General features: G+C 36.6%; 2 protein-coding genes across 3 annotated transcripts; one reads left to right on the top strand and one right to left on the bottom strand.

The window, feature by feature from the left end:
* Window positions 1-4652: 4652 nt before the first annotated feature.
* Window positions 4653-9097, bottom strand: LOC103343383 (putative disease resistance protein At1g50180). Its single transcript, XM_008247046.2, has 3 exons — window positions 7861-9097; window positions 5598-7376; window positions 4653-5000 (listed from the first exon to the last, which is right to left on the bottom strand). Exons 1-2 carry the CDS (start codon window positions 8909-8911, stop codon window positions 5620-5622), a joined length of 2808 nt encoding a protein of 935 aa, XP_008245268.2. The 5' UTR covers window positions 8912-9097; the 3' UTR covers window positions 4653-5000; window positions 5598-5619.
* A 669-nt stretch (window positions 9098-9766) lies between these two features.
* On the top strand, window positions 9767-12929 carry LOC103343382 (TLD-domain containing nucleolar protein). Of its 2 annotated transcripts, none has more exons than XM_008247045.2 (8): window positions 9767-10153; window positions 10791-11197; window positions 11296-11368; window positions 11465-11545; window positions 11709-11772; window positions 12168-12255; window positions 12369-12453; window positions 12595-12929. In XM_008247045.2, the coding sequence occupies exons 1-8, from the start codon at window positions 10040-10042 to the stop codon at window positions 12631-12633; spliced, it is 951 nt and encodes a 316-aa protein (XP_008245267.1). In that variant the 5' UTR covers window positions 9767-10039; the 3' UTR covers window positions 12634-12929. The 2 variants fall into 2 exon arrangements, with proteins under 2 accessions (XP_008245267.1, XP_088901445.1); XM_089045319.1 differs by having other exon boundaries at window positions 9882-10153; window positions 10775-11197.
* Window positions 12930-13074: the final 145 nt, after the last annotated feature.

Here is a 13074-nt window from a genome sequence, read left to right as displayed (position 1 = left end):
TTTTATAACTAAAAAATGAATGTAAGTGGATAACATAGGAGTGAAATCATTGCCCTTATATATTTGTTCTAACTTTTTCGACAACACACTACCACAGCATCCAATGCAAGTTGTATAATTGAAGAAAAAGAAAACCTTATCTTAAGCTGATGTGGATGTGAGGACCTGGCTCATTGTACTGGATGCCCCATTTTTTATATTTTTTATTTTAAAGATAACCTCCATTGTACAAAAAAATAAAAATAAAAAATCTTCCAACAAATGAAGAGCCACCTCTATGCAACATACTGTACGAGCAGCCCCATCTTTACATCTACGGGCACTTCCAGCAGTGGGAATCTTGCCATTGTAAGTAGGTGACACTATTTACAAGAATAGTGTCTACCATTGCAAAAAGTAAGTTACACTTCCAGCAATTGTCATGGCAAGGGGGGTACTATTCAATTTTTTGTTTTTTTCACAAATTTGTTTACCTAAACAATTAATTTAGACAATATTTTCGGATAAGATTTTCTGATAAAATATTCAGATAAGATTTTCGGTTTCAAATTTCAGATAATTTTTTTTTTTCAAATTTCATCTAAATTTCAAATTTCAGATAAATTTCATTTGAATTTCAATTTCAGATAAATTTCATCCGAGTTTCAAATTTTGGATAATATTTTCACCCTATAAAATTGCGCCACGTGTCATTTGAATTTCAAATTTCAGATAAATTTCATATGAATTTCAACTTTTCATTTGAATTTCACATTTCAGATACATTTCATTTGAATTTCAAATTTCAGATAAGATTTTCACCCTATCAAATTGTGCCACGTGTCATGTCTATCAACCTAAATTTTTCTATAAAACTAAGGCTCAGCTCACAAACCTCTCACACTACATCTTCTCAAAAATTTCATTTCTCAGATTTTAGATTTCATATTTCATATTCCATTCACAATGTCAGACGTGGAGGAGGTCTTGGAGAGGCAATAGAGAGAAATAAGAGAAAGAAGGCGTAGACGAGCTGCAAGCAAAAGAGCGCAGAGAGATCTAGATCAGCAACTTGTCATGGTTGTGGCCATGCTTGATGAAGAAAACCAGAACAGTCGTGGTTCACATGAAGGTCGTGCCCCAAATGTTGACGGACATAGGCATTCTTGGGGTAAGAATCTTATGGAAGATTATTTTATCCCAACATCTCTGTACTCTAATGTTCATTTTCGAGGGAGGTATAGAATGCAACAACATTTGTTCAATAAAATCATGCATGATATTTGCAATTATGATGAATACTTTGTTCAAAAGAGAAATTGTGCTGGTGTTTTGGGACTGCTTCTCGAACAAAAGTTCATAGTCATTATACGAATGTTGGCGTATGATGCATTTGCTGATCAGGTGGATGAGATTGCGCAGATGGGGAAGTCCACTGCCTTGGAGAGTTTGGTTAGATTTTGTGATGCAGTTGAAACTCTGTACACTAGGGACTACCTACGCCGACCCACGCCAGAGGACTGCAACGACTTCTGCAGAAAGCCGAGCGGAGAAGATTTCCAGGAATGATTGGTAACATCGACTGCATGCATTGGCAATGGAAGAATTGCCCAACTACTTAGCAGGGTGATTACGGAAATCGAAAAGGCCAAAAAAGCATCATCCTTGAAGCCGTTGCAGGTTTTGATACATGGGTTTGGCACGCCTTTTTCGGAGTTGCTGGATCTCAAAATGACTTGAACGTCCTAGGTCAATCACCGGTGTTCAATGATGTTTTGAGAGGAGAAGCCCTAAAAATCACATATGAAGTCAATAATACCGTCTACCAAACTGGGTATTATCTAGCTGATAAGATCTACCCGAGGTGGACAACATTTGTGAAATCACTTCCGCATCCCCGAACTAAGAAGCAAAAATTATTTGCTACATATCAAGAGGGTTACAGAAAGGATGTGGAGAGGTGATTTGGTATCCTCCAAGCTCGATGGGCAATTATTAGGGGTGCGGCGCGTATGTTTGATGAGGAGGTGTTGAGGAGCATAATGATGTCATGCATCATCCTTCATAACATGATTGTGGAGGATGAGTATGATTACGAAGTTGAAGAGGTGTACGAACCCGATCCCATGAGCACGGCCTTGACCCGAATTTATGAAAAACCAATAGGGCCAAATGGAGGACCAGTAACCGTTGATTAGAGATGGTCTTTTCATGAACCGTATGATTGATCGATATACGGAGATGCAATCTTCGTATATTCATGAACGCCGTCAAGTTGACTTAATGGAGCATTTATGGGCGGTGAAAGGAAATGACGGTGAATGAAGTGACGTGAAGAACATTTTTAAGATTTTAATGTATATGTTTTATGTTTAGTTATGTTTGGTTTTTTTATGCTTTGGTTGTGGTTTGTTTGTTTTTTTATTTTTAATGCTTTGGTTGTGGTTAGTTTTTTTATGTATTGAATGTTTTGAATAAAAAGGAATTTTATTTAATAGTTTCTTTGGTAACTCAAAGAAAACCAGTACTACTAATAAAATAAAATACATGAATTCCAACTAATTTTTAAAACAAAACATTAAAATACATTGAAATGAAAAGGCAAGCAAACTAACTTAAGGGTTTTCATCATTTAACCAATCTGTTTGGCTAGGTCCATCATCACGAAAAAGTCTTCGTCTCATAATAGCCTTTCGTTCTAGCTTCCAATATTGTTTTGTTTCAGGAGACATGTGACTTGTATCCATGGCCATGTTTTCCCGATCCTTCTTTTCTTCGTTTTCTTTGCGTTGATCCATTTCTTTGCGTACATACTCCTTTTCTTTAGCAAATTCTATTGCCATTGCCCTATCATCTTCTTGGACTTTCTTGTCTATTTCAATTCTCAAGGCGCTTTGCCTTGTAATTTCCTCCAAAAATTTAGAGGTATTACTCGTAGAATTGCATCCTCTCTTTGCCTTCGCCGCCTTCCTCCCAATAGGCCTCAGCTCCTTTTCAATGGGTGAGTCTTCACTCATAGGGGATTCCATAGGCGAATCCGAAGCTTGTGAATCATGGAGTGGCGTCTCGTTTAACACCAAAGTTGGAGCCATTAGAATAATGCTAAATCTCTTACAATGCTTCACCACCTCCCAACATTGGGTATGGTTGAAATTTTTTTTCCCTTGTCCAGTAGCACCATACCACATTTGAGCTTGCACAATCTATATTAAAAAAAAAATTGAATAAGCAAGGAACTTAAAAAAAATGTTGGTAATGCAAAAAAGATAAACATATGAATGAAAATCAAAGAAATATTAACAAAATATAGAGAATGCAAGAAACATTCAAATAAATATTAGAAATACAAGAAACAATAAAAAATATATAAAAATTACAAGAAACATTCAGATAAATATGGAAATACAAGAAATATTAACAAAATATAGAGAATGCAACAACCATTTAAATAAATATTAGAAATACAAGAAATAATAACAAAATATAAAAAATACAAGAAATAATAACAAAATATAAAAATTGCAAGAAACATTTAAATAAATATGGAAATACAAGAAATATTAACAAAATATATGAATTGCAAGAAATATTAAAATTAAAATTAATATGACATTAAAATTAATAAAATGAAAATTACAAATAATTTACCTCATCGCTGAGATTTTCCCCGCTTGCATGGTTATTCATCGCTTTTGTGAGGGCATCTCTCCATTTCCCCAACTCTTTATTGAGAAGTTTCCACCGACTTGACAATGCGCTTTCCGTACGGGTGGAACCCGATCTTTCAACAAATTCGTGAATAATTTTTTTCCACATTTGACTGAATTTCATCTCATTACCCGATATGGGATCATGACTAATTTGAATCCAACACTCACACAATAAGGCATCTTCCATGATGCTCCATGCCCCTCCGATTTCTTGAGAAAAAGCCATAATGATAGAGAAAAATTAAACTTGAAAATGAAAACAATTTAGAGTAAAAAGTGAAGAAAATATTGAATAGAAAGTGAATAATAGTTGGAGAATAAGAAGATGTATGAGAATTTGTTGTTAAAACTGAAGAGTAGGTATTGGTATTTATAGAAAAAAAAAATACAGTATTTTTTTACGATTCTTTTTCATAATTTTTTGCCTTGAAAATGTCAGGCCGTTGGATTGGATGACAAGGCGAAATTGGAAGGACCACAGACGCCACGTCGCACAAAGCCGTTGGGAAAAGGCGACGCATGCGTTTGAATTTTTTAACGTTGGCGCATGCGCTGCACGCCCAATGGTAAAAAATTTAAAACCGCATGCGACATCACGCGGCAACATCGATGACGTCCACCGCGCCTCGAGCTCCTCCGCCCAGGCCAGCACGTGGACCCCACCCTGCCGGGCCAGCCTTTGCCCGAGCCCTAGGGGGCTGCTGGAAATGGCCTAAAAGTAGCATGAACTGGCGCGTTGCAAATCTTTTAAGCAAAGCGATAATGTCCTCCGCAATACAGTCGATAAGAGAGTTGTGTAAGCAAACAAATATTTACAAAGTTGTGTAAGCAACTAACAAATATTTACACTCGAGGTCTGAGTTTGTTGCTAATTCCTTGGGGTGCATATGTTTCAGAGTGCAGGGAGGGCAGCATTAAAGACACTGCCTTGGGAAATATCTGACTTCTTTTACATGTCCTATCTTGTTGCCAATGGCACTTTAAAAACTTATAAACGAAGACAAAATTATCCGTTACAGTATCGATTTCGTAAATGTACGTCTCACAAAGATAAAATATTCATAATTGAAGACACACACGAAAGAGGAATACAAATACAAGGTTTCATCAAGGAAATTTTAATATAATACAATCATTTCAGTTGTGTAATAACTAGATCCAAAAGCTTGTAACCAACTTTGAACTATTTGACCACATCTTTGCTACTCTTGATTTTCACAGAGCATATCTTTCTTCTCCCTGTAAGTTCAGCTTCGCACATGCTCCCTCTGTCGCAGAGCTTCGAGATACTTTCTCAATGTCAGGTCCTACCTGCAATTACCATAACACAAATTCAGCAATTTTCTTGTGAAAATTGCATTCCAATATGAACATAGTAGTAAAATCGTACTCCATTTCGAAAAGGAAAACACTCATTTCAAGCTAGTCAAGAGTGTCTTCACATGAACATATATTAAAAATGTCTCAAAATGCCATAAACATATATTCAAATGTTAACTTCCAAAAAACATCCAATCTCTTAACAAGCCTTGAAAAAGAAATCTATCATTAACAAAATTTCTGGATTCAAATACTTTGAGATTAAGCTTCTCACTCAGAACTTGAAACATTATTATAAGATATTTGGAATTCGGAATGCGATAGAATTATCAATGGTCTCAAAATAAGGAAATTTAACCTGTTGGCTTTTAAGCTCCTCACTCACATGTCACAAGCAGAAGCAAAAAACAATAAAAATGGAGAAAGAAAACATAGCTAAACAAGGGAGCCCATATTTTGTTGGCTTTTCTACTTTAATATTCTCTCGCTGCTTCATTTATAATAATAAACACAAACCAAACCACCCATTTCACTTTAAAATGCACCCTTTTTTTTAAAACTAAAAAATTAATAAAAAAAAGAAATTACCTTGCTATCATTGCATCGATGGTTAATCGAGTGGTTCTCCAATTACAAGGGAAGGTACATGTTGAATTTTATAGAAATCCTCTCCATCTTCCTCAATCCGACGGTGGAGTTCTCTACACATCCATCTGATGGTTAATTCCTTGAGATAAATAAGATATCTCAGCCCATCTGGAAGTGTAGTCAATCCCGAGCAAAATTGGATGCACAATTGACAGAGACGAGGCATGGCTCCTTTCTCTACCCTTAGCTCTGTTATTTGGTCCATTCTAGAAACAAGAAGAAATTCAAGAGAAGGAAATCCTCCTCCGGAGAAAACCAGTATCTTTGTATGCTCCTCGAAAGGTTTTTCAAAAAGCTTCAAATTTGTTAGGTTTGGCAGCTTCTCTAGTATTCCCATTTGGTCCTCCTTGAGACCACAACTCCATAATACTAACTTGGTGAGGTTTGGATAGTTGTGTAGCTCTTTCGGTAATTCTGCGATTGGCCCATCCAAAGTCAATTTGTATATACCCCGACAGCTTGATACTATTTGCATAGCTTGCTCTTCACCGCTATTCGTGTCATTTTTCACAATTAGAGACCGGATACGGTTAGGCGTATTGCCTGTAGATTTTAAGATTTCCTCCAGATTTTGCAAAGAGCCTAACACTCTTATTTTCAGTTTTCTAAGATTGGTTAATCTACCAACATCTTTCAAATCACAATACTCACTTGAAAGGTTATGTAAGGTTTGTAGATGGCCAAGAGTAGACAGCTCCAGCTTACCCTTTACTCTGTAATTCCAAGGTAAATATAAATGTCCTAATTGTTTCATCTTCTTTATCACATTTGGGATGACCATGTCAATATAACTTGAAACACGAAAATCAAGAGTTTGCATGCATACTAAATTACCTAGGGATGGCGGAAACGTTTTTATTTCGCTCCTCCTCACACTTAGAAACCTTAAGTGTACCATATTTCCAATTTCACTTGGCAACTCTACTCTTCTTGCCCGAAGACCTTCAACCTTCAAAACTCTAAGCACTTTGAAATCCTTCAACGAAGATAGTAATCCTTTTTCACTTTTTGGAATCCATTCTCTTAGGCCAAAGAATAATAGAGACCTCACGTGACCATTTGTTTCATCTCTTGAAGAAACCAACATATCTGCGTTCTTATCCAAGTAAATTCCAAGTCTTCGAATTTTCCCCAATTGTGTTGCCTCGGCTGCCATAGAAGAAGTATTTTCTTGCAAAGAATATTTAATCTGGAGAAAACTTTCCTCTTTTGCCCTTAACAAACACATGTCTCGTACAAGATCATGGATTCGACAACCTTTAATTGTCCCGGTTGAACCACTTGTTCCCACTTGAACCAAACACCTTTCTACTAACTCACTTAACCAATCACGTGCTATATCCTCCATTGTTTCCCCCAAACTATGTCTTTGTTGTCTCGAGAAGATAAGACCTTCTGCCACCCATAACTTAGTCAATGTGCTTACCGAAATAATACAATCTTCAGGATAATGACCTAAATATAAAAAACATGGTTTTAAGTAATACGGTAGGTCATCATAACTCAATGCCAAAACCCATGATGCACCTTGATATTCCTCTTCATGACCTGTCCCTTTCCTTATGTATTCACGAACATTCTCATGCACTTTCTCCCACTCTCTAACAGTGTTTTTTCTTGCTAGAATTCCGGCAAGCACAATAATGGCTAATGGCAAACCTTTACAATGTTGAAGCATATTCATTCCTAATTCTCTCTTCTTTGTGTACATTCCCAAATCTAAAAATAAGAAAGAAAAAAAAATCAAATACATTAATTCTTGAAGTATGAGCATGCCAAGGAACAAAAGCAAGAAATTAAGAATATGACATATGATGAAATAGCAAAGGATGCCAATTAAGACATTTATATTGTGAAATCCCGAAATTTACTAATATCCTTTGTCTTATTATAAATTTGGACACATGCCAAATGGAGAACATTCAAAAATTAAATCTGGACCAACACAAAAAAGTTTGGGATATGTTTGGATTGAAGAGAAGGTTGGGAGAAAATTTTGAATTGTCTAGCATTGTCCTGATTATTATTTACAATTGCATAAGATAAATCATCTGCTACCTAACAAATGTGTGACCAAGTAAGGCAGTTCATAAATTGCAATTGCTACATGTTTGACAATATTAAAAAATTGTAAAGGGTAATTTCTATGTCGCTTGCTATATAACTAAGAACTTAGAAAAGAAGAGTAAGGGTGAGAAAATACCGATATCAGCATTTTCAGATATTGTTTTCTTCTCAAGTAGTTCCCAACTCTCATTCTCATTGAGTGGCTGGAGTTGGTGGCGATAAGTATTTCTATTTGGGAGCGAAGCTACTGCTTGATTGCGTGTAGTAAGCAATATTGTGCTCTCTGTTTCCACATTTGGAAATGCAATTTCCAAAAGATTCCATGCCTCGGTTCTCCATATGTCATCAAGTATCACCAAACATCGCATTTCTTGCAGAAAAAGGAAAAGCTTCTTTGCTATTTCATCATCTGTCATGTCCTTAATTTCTTGTTTTGGTTCCTTGGTAGCAGAAGTGAGTTCAATTAAAATTCTTTCCCAAACATTTCTGACTTGAAAACGTTGAGATACACAGACCCAAGCAAAACTATGAAAATGCTGCCTTACTTTTTTGTGATGATAAAGCTGTCTTGCAAGGGTGGTCTTCCCTAAACCGCCCATACCCCAAATAGATACAACTCGATGACGATTTTTATCCTTCACCAAATGCATAACCAATTCTTCAACGTTGGACTCTAACCCAACAACATCACGTTCAACAACATGAGAATAGGTTCTCCTTAGCCTCTCAAGCAATTGCAAGGAAGGTTCACCACCACCGCTGTCCCTGTCCCTTATTTCCTTTATGTTATAACTCTGCAAATTCGATCTCAACGCAGAAATTTTGGTGGTGATATTCTCAATTTCTGCCCCAATCCTGTGAACATCAACCCCTTCCTTGAAGATGCAGGCAAATCTTTTGAGAACATTCTTGAGGCCTCTTTTCTTCTTCTTGGAATCCACTTTCAAGCCATAAGTTTCAATAATATCTTCCAAATCATAAGCCGCATCTCTGATTTTGGCAACACAAATCTGGACTCTTGTATCTTGTCCTTGTCTTGCATCTGCATCTTTGAGGAATCCCTGCATGAATTCTAGCTCAGTTTGTGCAGCTTCAACTTGACGGCTGACTCCAGACAAGAACTTGGCTTCCTGAATGGTGAAGTCTCTGACACTTTCGAGCACGACGGAAACAACTGCCTCAGCCATTCTCTCTACTGCTTACTCTCTCTTGGCCAAAACGAAAACAAGTAAACCAGATCTAGTTTTTAGATTGATTGATGAGAATATCTCTTTGTCCAACTTCGGCGTTTTCGTTCTTTCTGACCACCTTCGCTTAAATATTTTGTTCCAACTTTTTCGACAGCACACACCACACTACCACAGCGTCCAATGCAAGTTGTATAATTGAAGAAAAAGAAAACCTTATCTTAAGCTGATGTGATGACCCATTTTTTATATTTTTTATTTTAAAGACAACCTCCACAGCACCCAAAAAAAAATCTTCCAACAAACGCAGGGCCACCTCTATGTAGGGCATAATTGTGATACTCTACGAGCAGCCCCATCTGCATATCTAAAAGTAGCATGAACTGGTGCGCTGCAAATCTTTTAAGCAATGCGATAATGTCCTCCACAATACAGTCAATAAGAGAGTTGTGTAAGCAAACAAATATTTACAAAGTTGTGTAAGCAACTAACAAATATTTACATTATATAACTAAATGGTAGTATCATCAACCCAATATAAAAAGGATCTAATTGGTAGTGTTGTGTAAGAAATTTTCCACTTCCTTGTAATTTAGATTAGCTTGTATTTTTTATTTATAAAAAAGGGAACAACTGGCCTAACTCACATATGATATGCATGATTTGTAAAGTTTTATAGCATGAAAACTGAATAAGTATTAGCAACAAATGTTGTGAAACTTGCACTCTTGGCAACAAAGTTTGTCTTTTAATTTTATTGTACATAGCACCAATAGTTTTTGAGACCAAGAAAGTTGGGAAGCAAGCATAGACAATAAATGTATATTCCAAACATAGATAGCAATCACATAGGATGCGTTATGTGTAGAATAGTAGAATCCAAATCACATTGAAGTTGCCCCAATGACCTAAACCTTTCCTTTTATCCGTTTGATTTGATTGCTTTCTTTGCCACTGACGTGCGGTCCTTTTGTTCCTCCTCCACACAAAAAATCAAAAGCTAAAATCGTTTGGAAATAAAAAACGTTAAAAACCAAAACCCAAAAAAAAAACATTGAGAGAAAGAAAGGCCTGAGATTCATAGACCTGTCTGCATCTCTCCTTCTTCCTTAACGTCAGCTGATCACAATGTTCACTTTGAAAGAGAAGGTTACAGAGAGGCTCTCACGTCTCTTTGCTGATTCACCCGACTCATCATCCTCTTCTTCTCTTCCTCCCTCACTGGACCATCATCATCCTGAGGTAATTTTTGTACCATCCCTGATCCAATTATTTCTCTGTTTTTTGTTCTTTTTCTCTGTGTTTTTCATTAGCTTGAATGTTTGAGCTTGATGGGTTTTGCTGGCAATGTTGATGTGATCCTTCTTATTCAAGAATTTTGAGATCTGGGTGTCATAGACAACGTAGGTTTTCAGTTTGGATTTTGTCTAACTGAGAACTTGAGATCTCATGGGCAACAAGGGAATGCCATTGTCTGAGTGATCTGAAGCTAATTACTGTCGGAACAACATAGTTGGGCCATTCACTTATTGCTGTTATTATGATAGTAATCTGCCAGGAAACTTAGGAACTGAGTTTTATGACAATTTCTTGCATTGTTTTAGCCCTAAAGTTATATATTTGCGGTTTCTAAGGGGAGAAGTTTAGCTCCATTTGTAATTTGTTTCAAATTATTTGTGTCCTTGTTCAGTTCCAAAAGTTCATCTCAACCATGCATGCCCAGAGTTATGATTTAGCTCGGTTGATTTATTTATTTTTTCCTCTTTTTTCTGGGAATAGTCAGTGCCCTGTTTTTACAATTTCCAATCAGAAGGTAGCTTCTTTAATTTAATTTGTCTTATGTATCATGATTGTTTACAATAGGTCTTTGAATGTGTAGGCCGGGCCTGATTCTAAAGGGGGTAAATCAATGTCTTCATACTTTTCCTACGTTATCCCATCAGTTGGCTTTGGTGAATCCAGATCAGGCAAGCATCAACGATCACTCTCTGTTAGTAATGTAGACTTTGAATCCCAAGATGAATCCCTACATAGATATGTAGAATGTCGTTCACCAGGTGAGAACAAGGAAACAAAAAATAATCGAGAAAGCGATTATGACCATGTTTCTGGTGGGAGCACCAGTGGTTCTGAGGTGTTTGAAGAAGCAACTGACCAGCATAGTCCACAGAAGCATCTATCCTATCTCATGGATGACTCTGTATTTATCTCCTCAGACCTGCAAGAATTCTTGCTGTCATCTCTTCCTAATATAGTGAAAGGGTGCCAATGGGTTTTGCTGTATAGGTAAGCTTCTTGAGGAGTTTGCGCCCTGCCTTAAAAGTAGTATACTATTGTTGCATTTGGATTTCGATTCAGTATCAATTCTTTTGATTGAAGGGCAGTACGTTGAAACATGGTATATCACTCCGTACTCTTATCCGCAAGAGTTCTGACCTCTCTGGTCCTTGTTTGCTGGTATGTTAATGTCTCTGCCAAGGAGATCTGAAATTGATAACATCAAATCATTTGTAGTATTGTGAGGATAATGTGGACTGTATTTACACTTTCTAGATTGTTGGAGATAGGCAAGGTGCTGTGTTTGGTGGACTTCTAGAGGGCCCCTTGAAACCTACGGCAAAAAGAAAATATCAAGTAAAGATGCTCTTACCTTAATGAATATATGTCCCTTTCTTTTTATAGGATGAATACTAATATTTGAAAATTATTTTCTTAACTATATACTTGGATGTCTGAAATTTCTCTTTCTTTTTCTTTCCAATATAAGCGTCTTCTTATGCTTTCCTTTTGGTTATAGGGAACAAACCAGACATTTGTCTTTACAACCATATATGGTGAACCAAGGCTATTTAGACCAACTGGTAAGCATTTTGTCCTATGTCTTTGCGAGGCATGTTTCCTTTTGGAGTATTTGGGATTCAAATTATGGGTTTGCGTAATATGTATGATATGTATAACATGGGTGGGTTGTGGAGCTTAAGATAGAGATGCTAATTGATACCTCAGTCTCTGACAGAAGGTTACAAGTTACTCCGCCGCATTAACATGTCAATTTGTCCTTCGTATGGATTGGCTGGTTCTTGTTTCAAAATGCTTCATGATAGTAGATGAAATGTAAAGCAATGTGTAACTAAATATTTGGACTTTATGATGATGAAGAGCCATAGCTAGGCTTTTCCTTTTATTTTATTTTTTTCCTTTTTTCATTTAGAAAGAAAAAGGCACTGCTGATGCCGTGTCTAATTTGTGTACATAGGAGCCAACAGGTATTACTACATGTGTTTGAATGACATGCTAGCTCTTGGGGGTGGTGGTAACTATGCTTTATGCTTGGATGGAGATCTGTAAGTTTTTCTTTTCCAATGCTTTCCTTTGAATTCCCACCTGTATCCTGTTGTCAGATGGAGAAATACTTACAGATCCTTTTGTTACAATTGTAAACTATTGCTTGAAAAAGGTTAAGTGGAACAAGCGGACCATGTGAAACATTCGGGAACTTGTGCTTGGCTCATAACTCAGAGTTTGAGTTGAAGAATGTTGAGGTAATGTGTTTGAGCAACCTCTTCGCCTTTATGTGTACGCATGCTCAATCTCCATTCAGGTGTAACACTTGAGTGCGTAAACAAACAAATATAACATGTCGATACTTGATCATGTACTTATGCATTCCTTTCTGTATGCAGCTTTGGGGTTTTACACATGCATCGCGGTACCTTCCTTGATACAAGCCCAAGATGATGATATACATTTGTATCTGTGTATCATGTTGGTGATTACATTCTTTATTCTTCTATTTCTAGTTTGCTCCACCATTCAGCATAGGAGGGCTTTGATTAACATGGGATGAACAATACTTTTGGAAAGCTATTAGATTTGAAGCTGTAGCTCGTGGGATTATTTTGCTATGCAACAAGGACTGTCTTAAAATTCTAATTTTCCGAAATTTATGTAGTTGTATTATGTATGCATATTTGCACATCCTTTGCAGAAGAAAATAGAAAATCTAATTTTCCATGAATTATGTGATTCTATCATACATATTTGTAATGGATACTACTTGCCTCATTGCCTAGGAGATCTCCTTCCTGCAAATTACAGTTTCACATGTGAAAAAATAATACATCAAAAACACCAAAAAAATAGCTTACATGCACAAGTCATAT

Source organism: Prunus mume, linkage group LG2, assembly GCF_029339155.1.
Source record: "Prunus mume cultivar Tortuosa linkage group LG2, ASM2933915v1, whole genome shotgun sequence".
Taxonomy (NCBI): domain Eukaryota; kingdom Viridiplantae; phylum Streptophyta; class Magnoliopsida; order Rosales; family Rosaceae; genus Prunus; species Prunus mume.
The sequence above is the reverse complement of the archived record's forward strand: the minus strand, read 5'-3'. Positions and strand labels throughout refer to the sequence as shown.

Excerpts from the sequence above, each read along its gene's own strand:
- LOC103343383 (XM_008247046.2), bottom strand. The coding sequence starts at position 8,911 with ATGGCTGAGGCAGTTGTTTCCGTCGTGCTCGAAAGTGTCAGAGACTTC. Across the intron at positions 7,377-7,860 it reads ATCTGAAAATGCTGATATCG|ATTTGGGAATGTACACAAAG; the intron begins GTATTTTCTCAC and ends TCTTATTTTTAG.
- LOC103343382 (XM_008247045.2), top strand. The coding sequence starts at position 10,040 with ATGTTCACTTTGAAAGAGAAGGTTACAGAGAGGCTCTCACGTCTCTTT. Across the intron at positions 11,369-11,464 it reads TCTCTGGTCCTTGTTTGCTG|ATTGTTGGAGATAGGCAAGG; the intron begins GTATGTTAATGT and ends TACACTTTCTAG. Across the intron at positions 12,454-12,594 it reads TTGAGTTGAAGAATGTTGAG|CTTTGGGGTTTTACACATGC; the intron begins GTAATGTGTTTG and ends TTCTGTATGCAG.